Here is a 19924-nt window from a genome sequence, read left to right on the forward strand (position 1 = left end):
TTTCATTTCCACTGTAATTCACTGATTTATATTGCAAACTGCCTTGTGATCCTCAGATGAAGGGCAGCCTTGAAATTTAATGAGTAAAATAAAAATGATAACAAATGGGCATAAGCTGTTAATGGATGAGCAGCTACAGATTTCAATTTAGAGGAGGCTCCTGTTGGCTCATTTATGACAGCAAGTCTAAAATCCCTTGCTTTTTAAATCCCATCTCCTATCTATGCTCTCTCTCTCGCAAACACTTCCTCCCGTTAACATGAAAAACTGAGCATAGAGATGCTAATCTTCCGACGCCATCTGTTTTTCTTTTCTGTAGTGCAGGGGAAAGGCAGCCCTGTGGCTCTCCAGTTATCGTTGAGGAAAGGCTGTGTTATCTGTTGTTGTTGTTTAGTCGTTTAGTCGTGTCCGACTCTTTGTGACCCCCTGGACCAGAGCACGCCAGGCACTCCTGTCTTCCACTGCCTCCCGCAGTTTGGTCAAACTCATGCTGGTAGCTTTGAGAACACTGTCCAACCATCTCGTCCTCTGTCGTCCCCTTCTCCTTGTGCCCTCCATCTTTCCCAGCATCAGGGTCTTTTCCAGGGAGTCTTCTCTTCTCATGAGGTGGCCAAAGTATTGGAGCCTCAGCTTCAGGATCTGTCCTTCCAGTGAGCACTCAGGGCTGATTTCCTTCAGAATGGAGAGGTTTGATCTTCTTGCAGTCCATGGGACTCTCAAGAGTCTCCTCCAGCACCATAATTCAAAAGCATCAATTCTTTGGCGCTCAGCCTTCTTTATGGTCCAGCTCTCACTTCCATACATCACTACTGGGAACACTACTGTGTTATCTACTTGCATGCAAAAGGTCTCAGGTTAAATCCCCCATGAGGCTGAGAGGGACCCTGTCTGAAAAATCCTGGATGTCATGGGACTGGTTAGGCACAGAGGAATGGTGGTAGACACTAGCTGGGGAACCCCCAAGGCAAGAAAGCTCAAAGCCTCGGGAGTGGTGGTGGGTCAGCAATGAGTGGTCAGAAGGAGAAGAGGAAAAAGACTGGGAGGAGGAGGTTCAGAAGCTGAAGAGAGTCTGTGGCAGAGAGCTGTCCAGAATCAAAGTCAGGAGAGGTCAAGAGGTGGAGATGAGTCAGCCCAGGGTGTCTCCTTCTGCTGCTTCAACACTCTGGTCTCTCCCATGATCTCCCAGGACCAGAAGAGGTATGAAGAGGGAACAGCAGAGACAGGCACGCTGACCTAGTCTCAGATTTCTTGTACAGTGGTACCTCAGGTTAAGTACTTAATTCGTTCCGGAGGTCCATTCTTAACCTGAAACTGTTCTTAACCTGAAGCACCACTTTGCTAATGGGGCCTCCCGCTGCTGCCGCGCCACCGGAGCACAGTTTCTGTTCTCATCCTGAAGCAAAGTTCTTAACCTGAGGTAATATTTCTGGGTTAGTGGAGTCTGTACCTGAAGTGAATGTAACCTGAAGTGTATGTAACCTGAGGTACCACTGTAGAGGTAAAAGGTAAAGGACCCCTGGATGGTTAAGTCCAGTCAAAGGCTACTATGGGGTTGCGGCGCTCATCTCGCTTTCAGGCCAAGGTAGGCGGCGTTTCTCCACAGACAGCTTTCTGGGTCATGTGGCCAGCATGACTAAACTACATCTGGCGCAACAGAACACCATGATGAGTGCCAGAGCACACGGAAATGCCGTTTACCTTCCCGCCACAGCGGTACCTATTTATCTACTTCTACTGGCATGCTTTCGAACTGCTAGGTTGGCAGAAGCTGGTACAGAGCAACAGGAGCTCACTCCGTTGCGGGGATTTGAACCGCCAACCTTCTGATCGGCAAGCCCAAGAGGCTCAGTGGTTTAGACCACAGTACCACCTGCTTGGGAAGGATGTGGAGGAGAAGGAGATTTAGACAGCTGTGGGAACGTGAGGACCTTCAGCCTCCACAACTGCCCCATGGGGGCAAGACTCACAGAGAAGGGTTGATGTGCTCAATAGGCATGGCTCCCTGAGCAAGCCTTGTTTCTTTGAATGAAGAGTTAACTTACCCCGTGTGATTTATTGCTGGCTGGCTCCCTGTCACTGGAGTACTGCTGCCAGCCAGTGTAGGCTAGGCATTAAACAGCTAGCTAGACCAATGGTCCGACTCAGTACAAATCATGTTCCATGATCCTTGGTAAAGGGTAGCCCCGGAGTAGGGCATTGCTTTGCATGAAGAAGGGCTCAGTTTCTTTTTTCTTTTCAAGACATTTTATTAATTTTACAGATAAAAATATACAAATAAACACACAATAAAATCATGCTGTATGTAGAGATTCTCCAAATCTCACGACTTCCCCCCATCTCGTCCATGGAGTCTTATCTTAAATGTCTACAACTGCATACTAGTCCATACTCCAGTTTTTATATTAAACCATATTATTCATGGTGTTTTTTATACTACAAGTGAGTCAAAATCCTGCTCTTGTTTCCATCTGCTTACAGTGGTCTCCTAGATAACTTATAAATTCTTCCCATTCTTTTATAAAGTTTTTGTCCTCTTGGTTTCTGAGTTTTCCAGTCAGCTTTGCCTTCTTGGCATAATCCATCAACTTGGTTTGCCATTCTTCTCTGGTAGGGACTTTGTCTTCTTTCCATCTCTGGGCTAGTAGCATCCGAGCGGCTTTTGTTCCATACATAAAAAGTCTTTTCTGCTCCTTCGGAATGTCGGTACCTGTAATTCCTAATAAAAAAGCTTCTGGGGTTTTTTTAATCAAAAGTTATTTTAAACTTTTTTTTTCATTTCATTATAAATCATCTCCCAGAAAGCTTTTATTACCTTACAAGCCCACATATGATAAAAGGTACTTTCCCCCCCTTTAAATTTCCAGCAGATATTTGAACTTGTCTTGTACATTTTTGCTAACTTTGTAGCAGAAGGGGTCAGTTTCAATCCCTGCCACCTCCATGGTTTGACTTGTTCAAAGGCACCTTCCGATGTTCCAACTGAACTGAATTAATCAAGCTCTGTTAGCATAGCCTGTGGTCAGAAATGATGGGAGTTGTAGTCCGACAACATCAGTCTGTTCCCCCGCCCCCTTACTGTATGTCTTGTTTCCAGAGAAAACTCTGAAGTCTTAACCTGGCTGGTCTTCCTTCCTTTAACCTCCCCCATATTCAGTTAAAGTAGCTTTCTTTTTATATATATATATATATATATATAATTTTTATTAGTTTTTTTAACATATCATTTTCAACAGTAATTAAACATACTTTTACATCTTATTCAAATTTTTGACTTCCATCAATCCTGTCTGAAAATTTTCCAATCTATTTTTTTTCCAGATCAGTGTTTATTAATTTTCCAAAAGTAAAAGAAAGAATGAAATACCAAAGCATAAAGATAAAGTAAAGAAATAACAGCACAAAACGAATATACCATATATACAATAAAAGATTTTCACCTATCAAATTAACATAGTCGTCTCTTTCTGGACTTCCTTCAGCCCGCCCGTAAATCTTCCGCAATAAGATTCTAAGATACACATTGCCTAGTATGTATTGTCATTAAACATTATTCTACTTCTATTTATCTTGGACAATACCTCTTCCTATTTCACAGTGCTTCTCTGAATCCCCTTAGCGTTATTTGACCTTCACTAAGATGTTCCAAGTAATCTACATATTTCCCCCAGTCCTTGACAAACTTTTGGTCTCTTAGATGTCTGATCTTTCCCGTTAATCTATCCAAATCCGCGTAGTCCAGTAACTTCGATCTCCACTCCTCTATTGTTGGCATTTCCTTTTTTTCCACTTCTGAGCAAGGACTATCCTTGCTGCTGTTACTGCGTAGTACATAAATTTGTGGTCTTTCTTTTTAATTTCATTCCCCAACATTCCTAACAGGAAAATTTCGGGTTTTTTATTGAACGTATACTTTAAAACCTTCTTTAATTCAATATACACTTCCTCCCAAAATTCTCTCACTCTCCTGCACTCCCACCACATGTGGTAAAAAACACCCTCCTTCACTTCACACTTCCAACATTTGCTGTCTACTTTGTACATTTTTGACAATTTCACAGGTGTTATATACCACCTGTAAAACATCTTCATGACATTCTCTTTCACTGTCATACACGCGGTGAAGTCCAGACCCTCTTTCCATAGATTCTCCCAATCCTCAAATTGTATAGCATGGCCCACGTCATTAGCCCATCGAATCATTACTGTCTTAACTTCTTCGTCTGCCAAATTCCAGTCCAACAGCATCTTGTACATTCTAGATATTGTTTTCACCTCGCTATTTATAATTTCCGTCTGGAATTTTGATTCTTTATCCGCATACCCTCTATCTTTTGCCTCCTTTCTAAACATCTCATTAACTTGGACATGGTGTAACCAGTCATACACGTGCCCCTTAATCTGCTCGTACGGTTTTAATTTCCATTTCCCATTCTCTTTCATTAGCAGTTGTTCATATGTTGCCCAGTCTCCGCTCATATTGACTTTCTTGAGGCTCATCCAATCTAACCTCTCAATATGCATTTCTTATCTTCCCTATTACATTTCAAACTCATAACCAATATCTCTATCTTTTTCTACTTTGTAACACTTCGTATATTTCTCCTTACAAAACTTCTTGTAGTCCTACTAGCGTAATTTGTTGATTACAGTTGTTCTTCAAATAATTCATATACTTCTTCCAATCTTCTGTAAATCTCTGGTCCCGCAGGTTTCGAATCCTTCCTTTTTGTCTAATTCTGCATAGTCCATGAATTTCGCATGCCATTCTTCTTTTGTCGGACAGTTAAGGTAGCTTTCTGACATCATTTAAGTTTCCAGCGTTACGTTCTGACTGTTCCCTGAATGGATCTGCCAATCTGTTCACATGGCTGGTTCGCAGAAATAAGTGTCCCTTTCAAAAACTTTCCAAGAAGGCTTGCGTGCTACGTTGGGTCAGACTATCTCAAGCCATTCACGTTGCACACATGCATAGCAGGAAATGCCTCTTCTGATGCAACGATTGCCTTATAAACGGTGACAAGCAGAAGTCGGAGTGCTGGGCAGTCACATCGCCGAGGATCGGACGTTGCCTAAGAGAGGTTCACAATCTGCTCCAGAGGAATAGCTGTGTTGGTCTCTTAGCAGCAAAACCACAATTGCCAGTGGACCTTATTGTGGCCGGAGCTGTTAAAGCACTAACTGTACAGATGAAATGAATTTTGTTTGCCTTTGTGGTTAACGAGAGAATAAGGCACCTGGGTTGCAGTGACTCCTATGGGTAGGTAAGACGCATCTTTCTCATAAAAATGATAGGATTTAGTGCTGCTCCTGCTGAAGTCAATCGGAAAATGCCACGCTCAGTGGCATCTGAATGCTTTGGAAGTCCTTGTGTGGGGAGAGGGAGAGGGAATTTGTGAGACACCCAGGCAAATAAATGCTCAGGGAGGTTCACTTGGCACCTTCATTATATACCTTTAGGTGCCAGACAAAAACATTCCTCTTTAACCAGGCCTTTGGCTGATTGACATCCAATGCCTTTTAAAAATGTGTTGTTGTTGTTGTTGTTTAGTCGTTTAGTCGTGTCCGACTCTTCGTGACCCCATGGACCAGAGCACGCCAGACACTCCTATCTTCCACTGCCTCCCGCAGTTTGGTCAAACTCATGCTGGTAGCTTCAAGAACACCGTCCAACCATCTCGTCCTCTGTCGTCCCCTTCTCCTTGTGCCCTCCATCTTTCCCAACATCAGGATCTTTTCCAGGGAGTCTTCTCTTCTCATGAGGTGGCCAAAGTATTGGAGCCTCAGCTTCAGGATCTGTCCTTCCAGTGAGCACTCAGGGCTGATTTCCTTAAGAATGGATAGGTTTGATCTTCTTGCAGTCCATGGGACTCTCAAGAGTCTCCTCCAGCACCATAATTCAAAAGCATCAATTCATTGGCGATCAGCCTTCTTTATGGTCCAGCTCTCACTTCCATACATCACTAATGTGTTAGGAGGGGGTTATTGGGTTGATTTTGTTTTTATTTCGAATGCAGATTTTGTGTTTTTATCTTGTGAACTGTGTAGGGTTGCCATATGCCCTCTTTTCCATGGGTAGAGTCATCATAGTGAAAGGGGTCCTTTACCTTTACGTACATTAGAAGCATGGCAGAAGTTTAAGAAAACGGACTTGGGTTGGAAAAAGAGCTGTAAGACCCAGCTTCAGATATGTGCTTGGCAACAAAGCTTACCAAGTGCTGATGCTACACCAGAGGTAATATCTCACCTTCGAAGCTACCGTACAGGGGTTTTTATAAGGATGAAAAAAGGTGTAGCGAGAATTGTGCACGCCAACTGGACAGGGTAATCTAATCACAATAAATCTCTAATGACCTGTGACTTGCAACAAAAAATCACATCTGTGCTCTCTTCTTGGTTTTGTAGAGAACGTGTTTAACTCTCCGAAAAGCGTCGATATTGAGCGGGAGAGCAGAAGATTTCGGCTTCTGAAGCAAAACTGCCAAGAAAACACTGCGGAAACCTGGGCAGATTCCTACTGAATGGCGCTCACAGTAGCGGGACCCCAGGAAGTCCTCATCCAGGCTCTCTTTTAGAACAAGTAACCTTTGAGGAAATGTTGGATTCGGTCAAATGTGTCCTGGTAGGAGATGCGGCTGTCGGGAAAACGGCTCTGCTGCTGCGCTTTACTTCGGAGACTTTCCCGGACACTTACAGACCCACCGTTTATGAGAACACCGGGGTCGACGTCTTCCTGGACGGTGCCCAGATTAGCTTAGGCCTTTGGGACACGTCTGGCAGCGATGCCTTCAAAGGCATCCGCCCCCTTTCCTACCAACAGGCTGACGTGATTCTCCTGTGCTACTCGGTGGCCAACCAGAACTCGTTCCTCAGCTTGAGGAGCAAATGGGTTACGGAGATCCGGACACACTTGCCTCGTATTCCCATTCTGGTGGTGGCTACCCAGATTGACCAGAGGGAGACGGGACCTCATAGCGCCTCCTGCATCAGCCCGTTGCTCGGGAAGCGGCTGGCGAGGGACATCCGAGCAAAGGCCTTTGTGGAATGCTCATCTCTTGCCAACAGGGGCGTCCAGAAGGTGTTTGAGTGTGCCGTCCGGACAGCGGTGAACCAAGCAAGGAAACGAGCCCGGAGGAAGCTTTTCTCAGTCAACGAGTGCAAGGTCTTTTAAACTCTGACTTGGCCTTTTCCGCCTCTCTCACAAAACAGACTCCCTTTTGAGCGACAGAAGGGCACCGACGCAAAGGCTGACAAACAGGAGCACACCGTGTTAGCATTTGTGGTGGGCTGTGACCAGCATGGTGGGAACTTCGTTTGCGAAGAACGGAATGGGACTGCCCTTCCTCATAAGGATGTGATGGTCCCATTTGGCTTCCAGCGGCATCGACGGAACAAAAGCTGAACTGGAGACTTTTGAATAGGAGCGCGTTGTTAGCATTGTGGGGGATTTTGGAATGTATTTATTCCATGGCGGTCGAAATCTTGCTTTTCAGTGAAGCATCATGGATTGGAGAAATCTGATGGAGACTTGCGCAGGTTTTCTTCCAAGGCCATGGCTTTCAGCAAAGTACGACCAGGGTTTTAGTTTGATACTGGTGCTGGAGATTAGGCTCCTGAAACTACCAACCAACCCACCTCACACATGACAGCCCCCAGGATTACCTGGGGAGTTGGGGAGGGGTCAGTGGCATAGCTACACTGTTTGATTTTGTTTAACTTGGTTTAATTTATAACTTGAATTTGGTGTCAGCCCGATGTCTGCGGAAGCAAATTCCTAGTGTGAAGAAAATCGGACAAAACTATTCTGTCTACTGAAGTGTGGGGGGTTAATTCTGATCATTCTGACGCAGCTGAAGATCAGTGGTGGTGAGACATGCTTTTAATAGCTATGTGGCAGAAAGTAATAAGTCCCGCAAGCATAAATTACTGTCTTGGTGGTATTGTGATGAGACAAGCTACGCTTACTTGCTTCTTCATACCAGTTCAAGGCAGAGATTCTCCCTTTAAGAAGTACGCAGCTCTTCTGTCTGCCCTGGGATATGAGCACAAAGGAATTAGTGAGGTGACTATTTATTTTATTTTTTCTGGTAGGCTTCCTGTGTCTGCCACAGGTTTCTGCTGGGCAGAAATTCAACAGGATCAAAGCAGTCCTCACCCCTGGAACCCCATTCCTGACAAAGCTCCACCTGTAGAAATTCTGCCTGCATATCACTGGTAAAGGCCAGAAGAAAGGGGGAAAAAGAGAGCAACCTTTACAAAATATATGGTTTTGTTGGAGGGTCCAAAAGCCGGGTTGAAAATGTAACTGACCATTTATATATGAGACCTAAATATGTGAATCTAAAGCTAAGAAGTGTGTAATACATATGTTTAAGTTCCCAGGATGAAATTTAACGCCCTTTAACAGAAACTAAATGGGAATGTCAGTAGCTTCCCTGCAGGGAAGTCATAGAAAACAACCCATGAAGTTTATTAGCTGGGATTGTTAACAGCTTGAACTGTTGGCTGTTTAGATCTTGCCATTATCCTGACTAGATACAAGGATGTAATCTGGTAGCAGTTTTGTTGGAGAATGAGGGTGGATTTGCCTCCAACACTCATCTGTTCCCTACAATCTACACGCATTCTAAGAAGATCAGAATTATCTTGTTAGGTGGGTCATACCAGGGTTTATCCTTCTGGCCCAATTATCCTGTATCCAAAAATGGCCAGTCTCACACCTCTGAAAGCTCTCATGCCAGACATGAACCGTTCTCCCCTCTTGCCTCCACCTCCTGTTACTCGCAAGTAGACTGCCTCTGCACATGGCAACTCAGATATCATGATTTGCAACCTTCATGGATCCTTCAAACTACCTGTCATTGCCACCTATGGTGGGGGGTCCCTGAGCTAATTATCCATTGTGGAACTATTTCTTTTTAAAACTATATCCTGGAATTATGATTTTTTTTAAAATATTAAAGCACTGTCTAGAATTCCCCAGTTGGCCTTGCCAATCCACGCACCGAAGATGACTGCAAGTGCAGAATATCTGCATGGGACTGCCAACTTTTAAAGCAGCTCCTGCTCCTATGCCTTTGACAACAGGCTGATGTGCAGACGTCACTTATTCTTGTGCCAGAAAGGGCTTCTCCTCCTGATTTTTGCAGATCAAGTTGCAGGGAAAGGCACAGGTTCAGACCAAGACATCTTTTCCCCTGTTCATTTGGCAGCCCTGTCTACACATGTAGTGTCATAGCGTAGAATATATTCTGACATTCCCTGCATATTTGAATCAGCATCACAAATGACAGGCTGAGACTACAGGAAGTTGTTATCGAAACATGTGACCAGCACATCCTTCAGTGCTTTATCATGAACTTTGCTTTGCGGTCTCAGTTCAACTACCAGTGATTACAGCGATGAGATGATCCATATTTAATTTTCAAGAACTTCTTTGCTTGCTGTGACACCCAAGGGTGAGTGGGCAGAATGGAAACTGCTTCCCATTTTGAGGTCTGCCGAGACCGTGCTGAAATTAGACACCTAGGTGGAAGAGATTAAAGGAGGTGCTCATAAATGCTCTTTCCTGTACAAACAGGAAGCTTTTAGGGCACATAAAGTAGCGCTAATGATTTAAACGGAACAGGTGAGATACGAATTACAGCCTTCTATTTCTGATGTTAAATGTCCATTTTAGATGAGCACTAAAACAGCATATGCACCATTTCCTCATGTATATGTTTCTGAACTCTAGTTTTCTTGAAATAAAAATCATATAAAGTCATTTGTGGCAAACAGCGTCTTTTCGTCCCTTAAGGAGGGTCATTTGGGGTGACGAAATGGCAAGGCAAAAAGTGGTCTGCTTTGTTCCCGGTCTGTAGCTTCTGGCTGAAATCCGCTTTTAAGTTCTTACACCACAAATGTCCGGGGTTCTTTTCCTAGTCCTTTTGCTGCTCTATCGGGCAAGCGTGCTCCTCCAAACAGCAATGACGCAGCAGCATTGGGAAAGTATTGAAGCATTAATGAACCTGAATACTGTGTGGATGTCAAGGACTGGACTGAGAAGGAATGGTGGGAACCGCCCCCTCCCTCTTCCTGCACCTTCCCAAGAAGAGGAGGACAGTATAGATTTAGAACAGTGGTTTGCAGAAGGTCATAGTTCAGAGGCTGCAGAGGGGAGAAGCTGGGAAATATTGGGAGAGCAGCAGGAAGAAGAAGCACCAGGGGAGAGACAGCTGACAGACTCAGTGTCTCTGGAAAGCATTCCTGACCCCCCTCTCCCAGGACCTGGTGTGCATTGAGAGTAGGAGAACAGAAAGCTCAGAGGCAGAAAGCACAGATCAGCCGGCGCAGGGGTGACGTAGAATAGGAAAGACGGAAGGGGTAGGACTTTACCTGAGCAATGCCATTATCTAAGAGAGACCGCATTCCTTTTTCTTTCACTGTAAATACTGAATAAACTACTTGATAAGAACTCTTTTTTTTATCTGCTTCTTCGCTGCCACAGGGGAAGGGATAGGATTCTCTGAAGCCTGACAGTGGGCAGTCCAGTAAAATCCACTACCAAAGACCCTACAGGGTGGAGTGGCTCAAACCTCTTGATTCATGGTCTCACTGAGCAGTGAATGTAAGGGTGCAAGGGGACTCCTGGGTTTGCAACCTAGTCAACCCACATGGGGTTGCAACCTGATATATCCACATGGCATATCAGAATCATAAGTTGTGCAATGATTTTAGGACTGGGAGAGGCCTAGGTTCCAATCCCAACTCAAAGCAACATGCTCACTCCTTACAGCCATGAAGTGTGTTGAGCGAGCTCGGATCAATGACATACTAACATACAGTGGTACCTCAGGTTACATATGCTTCAGGTTACATACGCTTCAGGTTACAGACTCTGCTAACCCAGAAATAGTACCTCGGGTTAAGAACTCTGCTTCAGGATGAGAACAGAAATTGTGCTCTGACGGCATGGCGGCAGGAGGCTAAAGTGGTGCTTCAGGTTAAGAACAGTTTCAGGTTAAGAACGGACCTCCGGAATGAATTAAGTACTTAACCCGAGGTACCACTGTATTAACATACTGTATATACCTCGGGTGCTCTTTTCAGCTTCAATAGTCATCTGGTAGGCAGGAAAAGGAATCGAGTGGGTTCCTCCACCTTCAATAGTTGTGTAGAAGGAAATCCACAAAATTTCTCACATCCATTTATGAAAGGTGGAAGAGCTCGATCCACTTTTACATCTTGCCTTCCTAGGAGGGGAGGACAGGGTCCTATTCAAGAAACAGCAGGCCATAATAACACCAGAAATTCTCTGCTGCATTGGAACAAAGATCTTTTCTCCAGTGTGCTGCCCAGACAGTTTTAATGGCTGGCCACATAACCTGGAAAGCCGTCTGTAGACAAACGCTGGCTCCCTCTGGTAACCTACCTGCCCAGAGACTGTCTCGCTAGAGTGGTGAATGCCTGGTTATCTCCCACTTGGACTACTGCAATGCGCTCTACGTGGGGCTACCTTTGAAGGTGACTTGGAAACTACAACTAATCCAGAATGCGGCAGCTAGACTGCGAGGGATTCAGCTGCAATCTGGGGAACACATAGCACCGGCCTACTTTACAGGGTTGTTGTAACCACACAGGGCTGCTGAGCATCCGAAAGTGCCTGACAAATGTTGAGCCTTCCATTTCATTGTGGGGAACAGCTGCAGCGCATCAGGAGGCGTCCCTCAACTTCCGTTTCTTCTCTCTCCTGCAGCCAAAGGGGCTGGGCTGGATTACCAAATAGGCAGAGTAGGCACTGGCCTATTGGCCACACACTTTTTAGGGGTTCCACAACAATGGATCAAAATAATATTGATTTGATCTTGAACGAAAATGACATGCTTTCTTAGTTCAATGTTATTCTAGCATGTGCACGAGGCCTGCCCCCCATCCAGATTTTGACCGCCAAGCGGCCTCCACAGGGTTTAATCCAGCACTGTCCCGTGAACGGCCCAATATATCTGAAGGAGCGTCTCCACCCCCATCGTTCAGCTCTACCCCCACCCACTGAGGTCCAGCTCTGAGGGCCTTCTGGCGGGTCCCTTGCTGTGAGAAGTGAGGTTACAGGGAACCAGGCAGAGGGCCTTCTCGGTAGTGGCGCCCGCCCTGTGGAACGCCCTCCCATCAGATGTTGAGGAGATAAACAACTATCTGACTTTTAGAAGACATCTGAAGGCAGCCCTGTTTAGGGAAGTTTTTAATGTTTGATGGTTTCTCGTGTTTTTAATATTTTGTTGGGAGCCGCCCAGAGCGGCTGGGGAAACACAGCAAGATGGGCGGCATATAAATAATAATTTCTTTTTTAAAAAAAAGAATCGAAATGAGTGCCGCAACCTCGTAGTTGCATTTGACTGGACTGAACCGTCCATGGGTCCTTTACCTTTTTTATAGCTGAGATTCTTGCATTGCAGAGGTTTAGACTAGATGACTCTTGAGATCGTTTCCAACTCTACATTCAACGCGTCCTCTCTTTTGCAAATCCTTTTGCGCAGTGATTCTTTTAAATAATGCTTTTTCTTGTAATGCGGCGCTGACCTGGGTAGCCGCTTCTAACCTGGAAAACGGGAAAGGCAACATTCATTAGTATGGCTCTGTGAGAAATGTATTTGCCACCGCTGTGTGCTGTGTCTTGAGGACACTGAAGCACCCTCTCCTGGATGACGAGGAACCAGTGAACTTCCAGCAGCCAATGGACTAAAGCAGCTGTCATCCCTGCCCACTGGAAACATTAGCTGGGGCTGAATCTTTGCTGCAGTCCCAGGTAGCAGTATGTGCAGGTAAGGGGTGCAGCTGAAAGGTACGGAGAGTCCTTACTTCAGCCAATCACTAGGCAGAATGGGCAAGCAATATTTCAAAAAGTAAAAAACAAGGACACCCCCAAAGCTGTTGAGCTTCTTTTAGGAAAACCCCAAAATTGATTACCTTTTATTAAAAAAACAAAAAAACCCACGCTTGCCTAAGATCCAGGACAAATCACCGCCTTTCAGAAATTCCCCCTGGACTTCAATTCCGCCTTTGAAATCCCAGTAATGTCCAGACATATGGCAGCCCTATTTAAGATGGCTTTGCCCCTGCAGCCAACTAGCCAGCTAATGAAAGTTTTTCCAAAACAAGTAGGCATAGTTGTCAACTTGTCCCTTTTCTTGCAAGGAATCCTATTCGGAATAAGGGAATTTCCCTTTTAAAAAGGGAAACATTGACAGCTGTGCGTAGGGCTCACACCTATGATTTCATAGAATCATAGAGTTGGAAGAGACCACAAGGGCCATCGAGTCCAACCCCCTGCCAAGCAGGAAACACCATCAGAGCACTCCTGACATATGGTTGTCAAGCCTCTGCTTAAAGACCTCCAAAGAAGGAGACTCCACCACACTCCTTGGCAGCAAATTCCACTGTCGAACAGCTCTTTCCTTCACTTAAAGTTGTCTTAGACCACAGCGGCTGTAATTTCAAGACACCAATTTTGCTACTTTTAAAACACTTAAATTAGCCAGTCCATAAACCACACATTTGGCCTAGTGTAACAAAGAAAACATAATACAACTCGGTTCTTGTTGTTTAAAAACAACAAGTTTTTGTAACCCAAATGAAACTCCAGAATCACTCCATAAAAATGGCTGAGAAAATATGAGTCTTTTCAGAAACGGTTTAAATTGTGCAGGGATGGTACTGCAAAAGCCAGGACACCCCGAAAGTTACTGACCTTATTTTAGGAAGACCCCCAGAAACAAAGGGGATGGGGAATTGAGGTAGAGAACATACTTCCTTTCTTCAAAATAAAATGGGCCGTTTTTGGATCTTTCTGCTGGATAAAGTTTTGCCCAAACCTCAAAAGGCTATTCTAGAGCTGGGAAAGTTTCAGAAACGGCCAATCAAAATGATCAAGCAGTTGGTGCAACTCACTCTTAACAAAAAATTGCAACATCTGGAGGTTTTGGCTTTATCTCAAACATCTTTTTATCAGGGCAACAGCAGAGCAGGCATAATAGCTAAAGGGCAGCCTTTTAACTATAATTCTATTAACAGCAACAGCAGGTACTGTAATAAAATCAAAGAAGCAGGAGATTACCTCATTCTTATCTAGTTTTTAAGTGCAAAACAACAGAATGACAATTGTGCCCTCTAGTTCTAGCAATTTCTGAGGACTGCTCCCCAGTCCCCATGTTTTTATCAATGCATAACAGAAATTCAACAAGTTAAGACAATGCAATTGCTGCATTTCTACAAACTAGTGAATTAGGGTTTTTATCCACTCTCAAAAGAGCTCTACTAGAAAAATTATAGCAAGGATTTCCACTTTTTACATAAAGAATTGCTCATTCAGCATAAGCAGAACACGGGCAGAAATTCCTAGGTGAAACTTTTTTTAAAATAATAATAATAATCCGCCTATTACGCAGTTTATGTTGAATACTCAATTCATTTTTAAAAAGAAGAATAGGTGACGTTTATCATGGTTTGAGTGAAGGCATAGGAAAATCTCTATCTATTGGGTTCTGCCCGCTATGTAGCTATTAAAGGCAAAGACTATTTGCATGCAAGCATGCATGTGACAACCCAAAACTTTAAGTTTAGCACCTAGCAGAGGCTATTCTAAGTCAACACAATTCCTTCTGCTTTCTCTTTCTCTCTTAAAACTGACTTAGGGGCTTTCCATCAAACCTATCTTGCGCTCTCCCCCACACTTCCCAAGTTTTGATAAAGATCTGAGTAATCTGAAAGATTGCTCATCTCATTTTGACATTTTGGTTGACCCTAACAAAATCCTGCTGTGGCTGTTGGATTTTTCCCAATGGACCTATAATTTTGGTTTGCATCAAAGAATGCCAAATGTAGCCATCCTTGAGATTATAATTGGAGATAAACTATATTCTACCACCTAAAGATGAGAATTTATGTCTGATGGGGAGGGGGTAGGATACTTGACATAAGCCAATAAGCAATGTGACTTCCATAAAAGTGAACCACCTAAAATTACTTATAGGAGTGTTTCTCAAACAGTGGACTGGAACGCACCAGAGGGTGTCAAATCTCACATTCCTAGGCAAGGTGAATGAGCAGGGTTGTCGCTGAACAATTCCAGGCACATCTGGAGGATGTGGACCATTTGGATCCTTTTCAGTTGGGATTCAGGCATCATCATGGGACTGAAACCACCTTGGTCATGCTGGTCAAAGATCTTTGGCAGGCTAGGGACAGAGGTGGAAATCAGCGGCTTTTGATACCATCAATCATGGTATCCTTCTTTTCTTTTCTTTTTAATATTTATTTATGATTTTCAATTTTATACATTTCAATAATTTTACAATGCTTTTAACATTTCAAAACTCGACTTCCTTCCCCCTCTTTCTGCGGTTCCTTAAATTTATTTTTTAGATTTTCTGTATATTCCAAATTAACTTAACATAATCCTTTATTCATCTACTTTAAATGTATACTCTTATAAAACTGCAGGTTATTACAATAATCCCACCAATGTTCTTATCTGTTTACAGTTTGTTTGTAAATATTCAACAAACCATTTCCATTGTGCTCTGATGGTGTTTCCTGCTTGGCAGGGGGTTGGACTCGATGGCCCTTGTGGTCTCTTCCAACTCTATGATTCTTTTAAAAAAGTTTGTTATCTTGATTTATTTCTTTGCTATGTTTCACTATTTCTGTGTATTCCGAAAGTTTTTGTATCCATTCTTCTTTTGTTGGGACTGTCTAGGGGAGCTGGGGGCACTGTTATACTGTGGTTCCGCTCCTTCCTCCTGGGCCGTGTCCAGAAGGTAATGTTGGGGGTTGGGGGTTCAGACCCCTGGGCTCTCACTTGTGGGGTGCCTCAGGGTTCCGTCCTCCCCTCCATGCTTTTCAATATCTACATGCAGCCGCTGGGAGAGATCATCAAGGGGTTTGGGCTGGGTGTTCATCAGTATGCGGATGATACCCAGCTTTACCTCTTGTTTAAATCAGAACCAGTGATAATGTTGAACATCCTGTGTGAGTGTCTGGATGCAGTTGGAGGATGGATGGTGGATCATGGATTGAGGTTGAATCCAAACAGAACAGAGGTACCGTTTCTGGGGGAAAGGGGGCAGGCAGGTATGAGGGATTCCCTGGTCATGAATGGGGTAACCGTGCCCCTAAGGGACCAGGTGCACAGGGAGACCAGGGAGTCATTATGGACTCACAACTTTCATGGGTTACTCCTGCATCCAGGGCAGCAATCTACCAGCTCCACCTGGTACGCCAGCTGAGACCCTACCTGACTGCGTATTTTCTCACCAGAGTGGTACATGCTCTGGTTATCTCCCGCTTGGACTACTGCAATGCGCTCTATGTGGAGCTACCTTTGAAGGTGTCTCAGAAACAACAACTAATCCAGAATGTGGCAGCTAGACTGGTGACTGGGAGCAGTCGCCAGGACCACAACACTGGTCCCAAAGTATCTAGATTGGCTCCCAGTACGTTTCCGAGCACAATTCGAAGTGTTGGTGCTGACCTTTAAAGCCCTAAATGCCCTCAGCCCAGTATACGTGAAGCAGCGTCTCCACCCCCATCATTCAGCCCAGACACTGAGGTCCAGCTCCAAGGGCCATCTGGTGGTTCCCTCCCTGCAAGAAGTGAAGTTATAGGGAACCAGGCAGGGGGCCTTCACAGTAGTGGCACCCACCCTGTGGAACACCCTCCATCAGATATCAAACAGATAAATAACTTTATGACTTTTAGAAGACATCTGAAAGCAGTACAGGGAAATTCTTAATGGTTGATGCTTTGTTGTTTTTAATATTTGGTTGGGAGCTACCCAGAGTGGCTGGGGTAACCCAGTCAGATGGGTAACAAACTGGTGACTAACAGCAGCAGCAGCAGCAGCAGCAGCAGCAGCAGCAACAGCACTTTCTAATGATGGATGCTTCCATATGGCTGCTTATTGTGTATGGGTGTTTATTGCTCTTATTAGTGCAAGTTTTTGTAGTGTCTACCCATTGCAGTCTTATTTAGGAATAAGTCAAGTTTTAAAGGACTGTGCTACATGTGAAACAACAAACATGCTTGCCTATGAATAAGACGGCTTCTGTTTCCCCCATGTGTGAAACATTTCAGTTAGGGGATTCTGGTTGAAATCAACCATGCAGATTCAATCTAATTTTAAAGAAATTTGCAGGAGGAGGATTATTCTGTTTCTTTTCTACAGAGTTTGACTGAACTGTGTTTTTTTCTTTTCCTTTAAAAGCAGGTGTTTCCGGCATAGAAAGAAAAACATCTCTGTGGTTAGACTATTTCCGTTAGTGTATGAACCATCACATTCACCAACCTGCTGCTTTTGAACTAGACTGAACTACGTTTGAGGTCTATATGAAAAATCCAGGGCTTTGAGTTTGCAGTGTATCATCGTAACCCTGTGCCAAGTTTTATTTCTCACCTTTTGGAGACCTCCATGGTTTTCCAACAATAAATGCATCATCATTGTATTTTATTAGAACAGAAGGCATTTGGGCTACCTGGTTTCTGAGCATAGGAGCTCTGCTGGCTCAGGCCACATGCTATCTGCATGGTGACAGAAAACAACTTCTGCCCTGCTCAAAATGTACAGTGGAACCTCAGGTTACGTACCGTCTTCCTTACGAATGCTTTGGGTAACAAGCTCCGCTAACCTGGAAGTAGGTGCTCCTGGTAATGAACTTTGCCCCGGGATGCAAGCGGAAGTGGTGCGCCGGCGGCGTGAGACCCCATTAGTGAAAACGCGCTTCAGGTTAAGAACGGTTTTGTGTTAAGAACGGACCTCCAGAACAAATTAAGTTCATAACCAGAGGTACCACTGTACATGGAAGACAGAGGGAATTGACCCACCCAGGCCTCTTACATTTAATATTAAGTACGGTACCTGTAAAGTTTGCATTTTCTGAGGTGAATTCCAGGACATATGTATGGCAGCCCTAGAATAGTGCTTTATTTGATCTTGATTTTACAGGTATTGTGACTTTTAACATAGGATCTAATTATTAATGTCTGATGCTTTATTATTTTATTATTATCTAATATATAAATTATATACACACATACATATATACACACACACATTTTACCATTCCGTGTATATATGTGTGTGTGTGTGTGTGTGTGTGTGTGTGTGTGTGTGTGTATATAGTTTTATTATTATGTTTTTTATGTTAATGTGTGTTGTAAGCCGCTCAGAGTGGCTGGGGCAACCCAGCCAGATTCGGAGGGGAGTATAAATAAATTATAATTATTATAATCATCATCACCATCATCAAATCAACCTCTGGAAAGGGCTACGTTCTTCTCCAGTGTTTTCCTTGTGGCAAAGAGTTTCACAGCTCAGCTTTCCTCCACCTCAGTACGTACATTTCCTGTGGAGGCACAGCGACTCAGCCTTCCCATTTGAGGCAGCACAAGTCAATAAAACGAAGTCCGATAACCTTCGCGGTCCCTCGAACAGCGCGCGCGCGGAATTCTCCGCTTCCCCTTTTCCCGCATGCGCAGGAAGATTTTGCGCACGCGCGGAGCGGTGGGTTCCCCCCCCCCCCAGCCAAGAGAACTCGAGAGGAGACGGCAGCGTGGGCGCATGCGCATCAAAAGTTCGAGAAGCTCGGTGGCTTTCTGGCAGGAAGCCTCGCGGCGGCGCACCCCCCACATCTGTCTCCTGCGTGATAGAGTGCGGCGCGTGATGTCACAGAGCCTGCCCTTCCGCGCCTGCGCTTGGTGGTGGTGGTGACGTGCCGGGTGCTGGCGAGCCGGTTGGGTGGGTGGGGGGCGGCGCTTTGTTTTAACCCTTTCCTCGGCCGCTTCCCTTGCCCTTGCTGTTTCTGAGAGTGGCGAGCGGAGAACCATACGTCCGGATTTCCCCGGACATTAAAATTTATTTATTTATTTATTTATTTATTTATTTATTCATTTATTCATTGATTCATTCATTTGCGAACACACAGCCTGGAGATCTTTATGATCGCCTTACTTAAATGTACACCTAAAAGCATATCAAAATCCTGCAGTAGTGGGCTGTTAAGTTGTGGGTGAACATATCAGACAACACAGCGATTCTTCAAACAGCTCTTCTTTATTCAGAGGCCACAACAGAACTGAACTGAAGGGCTCAGTCAGCCTGCTTATATAGAGCTCCAGTACAGCGTTACTGTAGCAACTTTCTAAAACTATCCAATCACTGAACGTCACTTTCGATCCTTCATTTGCATAACTATCTACAGTATCCCCCTGCTGGCCCAGGGTGAGAACTTCAGTACATAACATGGACAGTAGTAGTTGACCTCCTGATGGGTCAGTTGCTCCCTCCTCCTCCTGCCAGCAGGTAAGCATCAGTAACTCACCTGGTAAGCATCTCTGTCCCACAACAGGAAATCCAGATAACAACTTCTTGCTGGTCTTTCTTAATGTTTCCCATCGGTATCCCTTCCTTCCTGCGAGGAGCTCGGCACCGCCTTGCAACAACGACCCTGTGAGGTAGTACACAATTGGTTCTGACGATCCACAGAACCGCTTTATACCTCTCTGCTGCCTCAAGATGAAAAAACCCAAATGCTGCATGCTCTGCTGCTAGATTCTGCGCTTCCAAGATGAATATTCGCCAAAGGATGGTTTGCGCCACAAACTAAGCCCCAAATGCAAGACAGGTCATCACTTTTAACCATTTGTCCCTGTTTTCTATTGTTATAGGAATTCTAAGGTCTCAAATATAGGATAAATGTTGGTAATTGCACAAGGTAAACACACATACATAAGTACAGTGCTTTTTTCCCCTGGGGGTACGCATACCCCTAAACATTTTGTGAATAGACATGGTGTCAAATACGTATTTGTGACATCATAATGTGTGTAATGATCACTGCAGATGGTGACAGCAGTCATGAAATTAAAAGACGGCTGCTTCTTGGGAGAAGGGCAA

The 19924-nt window shown here is 44.5% G+C and overlaps 2 protein-coding genes and 1 long non-coding RNA gene across 14 annotated transcripts in view; 2 read left to right on the plus strand and 1 right to left on the minus strand.

Moving 5' to 3' along the window:
• RHOH (ras homolog family member H) overlaps positions 1 to 9763 on the plus strand; it is a 25476-nt gene extending 15713 nt beyond the window's left edge. For 3 of the 4 annotated variants that reach the window (XM_081209168.1, XM_081209170.1, XM_081209169.1), the window contains one exon: positions 6403 to 9763. In XM_081209168.1, the coding sequence (XP_081065294.1) occupies positions 6593 to 7168 (576 nt within the window). In that variant the 5' untranslated portion in view covers positions 6403 to 6592 and the 3' untranslated portion in view covers positions 7169 to 9763. Of the gene's footprint in view, positions 1 to 4515; positions 5258 to 6402 lie in introns of those variants that run through there. The other variant, XM_081209171.1, reaches the window with a different exon arrangement.
• The window catches only part of LOC308595173, a 52601-nt gene extending 33756 nt beyond the window's left edge, over positions 1 to 18845 (minus strand). Inside the window, exons 1-2 of one of the 4 annotated variants that reach the window (XR_014011852.1) lie at positions 18370 to 18845; positions 12401 to 12574 (exon numbers count right to left, since the gene is read on the minus strand). This is a non-coding gene — a long non-coding RNA (uncharacterized lncRNA). The remainder of the gene's footprint in view (positions 1 to 12400; positions 12575 to 18369) is intronic. The other 3 variants (XR_014011853.1, XR_014011854.1, XR_014011855.1) reach the window with 3 other exon arrangements.
• CHRNA9 (cholinergic receptor nicotinic alpha 9 subunit) overlaps positions 1 to 19924 on the plus strand; it is a 35424-nt gene that overhangs the window by 5784 nt on the left and 9716 nt on the right. Inside the window, exons 1-2 of one of the 6 annotated variants that reach the window (XM_081208940.1) lie at positions 16939 to 17287; positions 19447 to 19652. The exons of 1 other annotated variant lie outside the window; for it this stretch is intronic. The gene's annotated coding sequence lies outside the window, so the exon portion shown is untranslated. Of the gene's footprint in view, positions 1 to 16938; positions 17288 to 19271; positions 19653 to 19924 lie in introns of those variants that run through there. 4 more of the 6 variants (XM_081208941.1, XM_081208942.1, XM_081208943.1 and 1 more) reach the window with 4 other exon arrangements.

This window comes from Podarcis bocagei (assembly GCF_964188305.1).
Source record: "Podarcis bocagei genome assembly, chromosome: 9".
Taxonomy (NCBI): domain Eukaryota; kingdom Metazoa; phylum Chordata; class Lepidosauria; order Squamata; family Lacertidae; genus Podarcis; species Podarcis bocagei.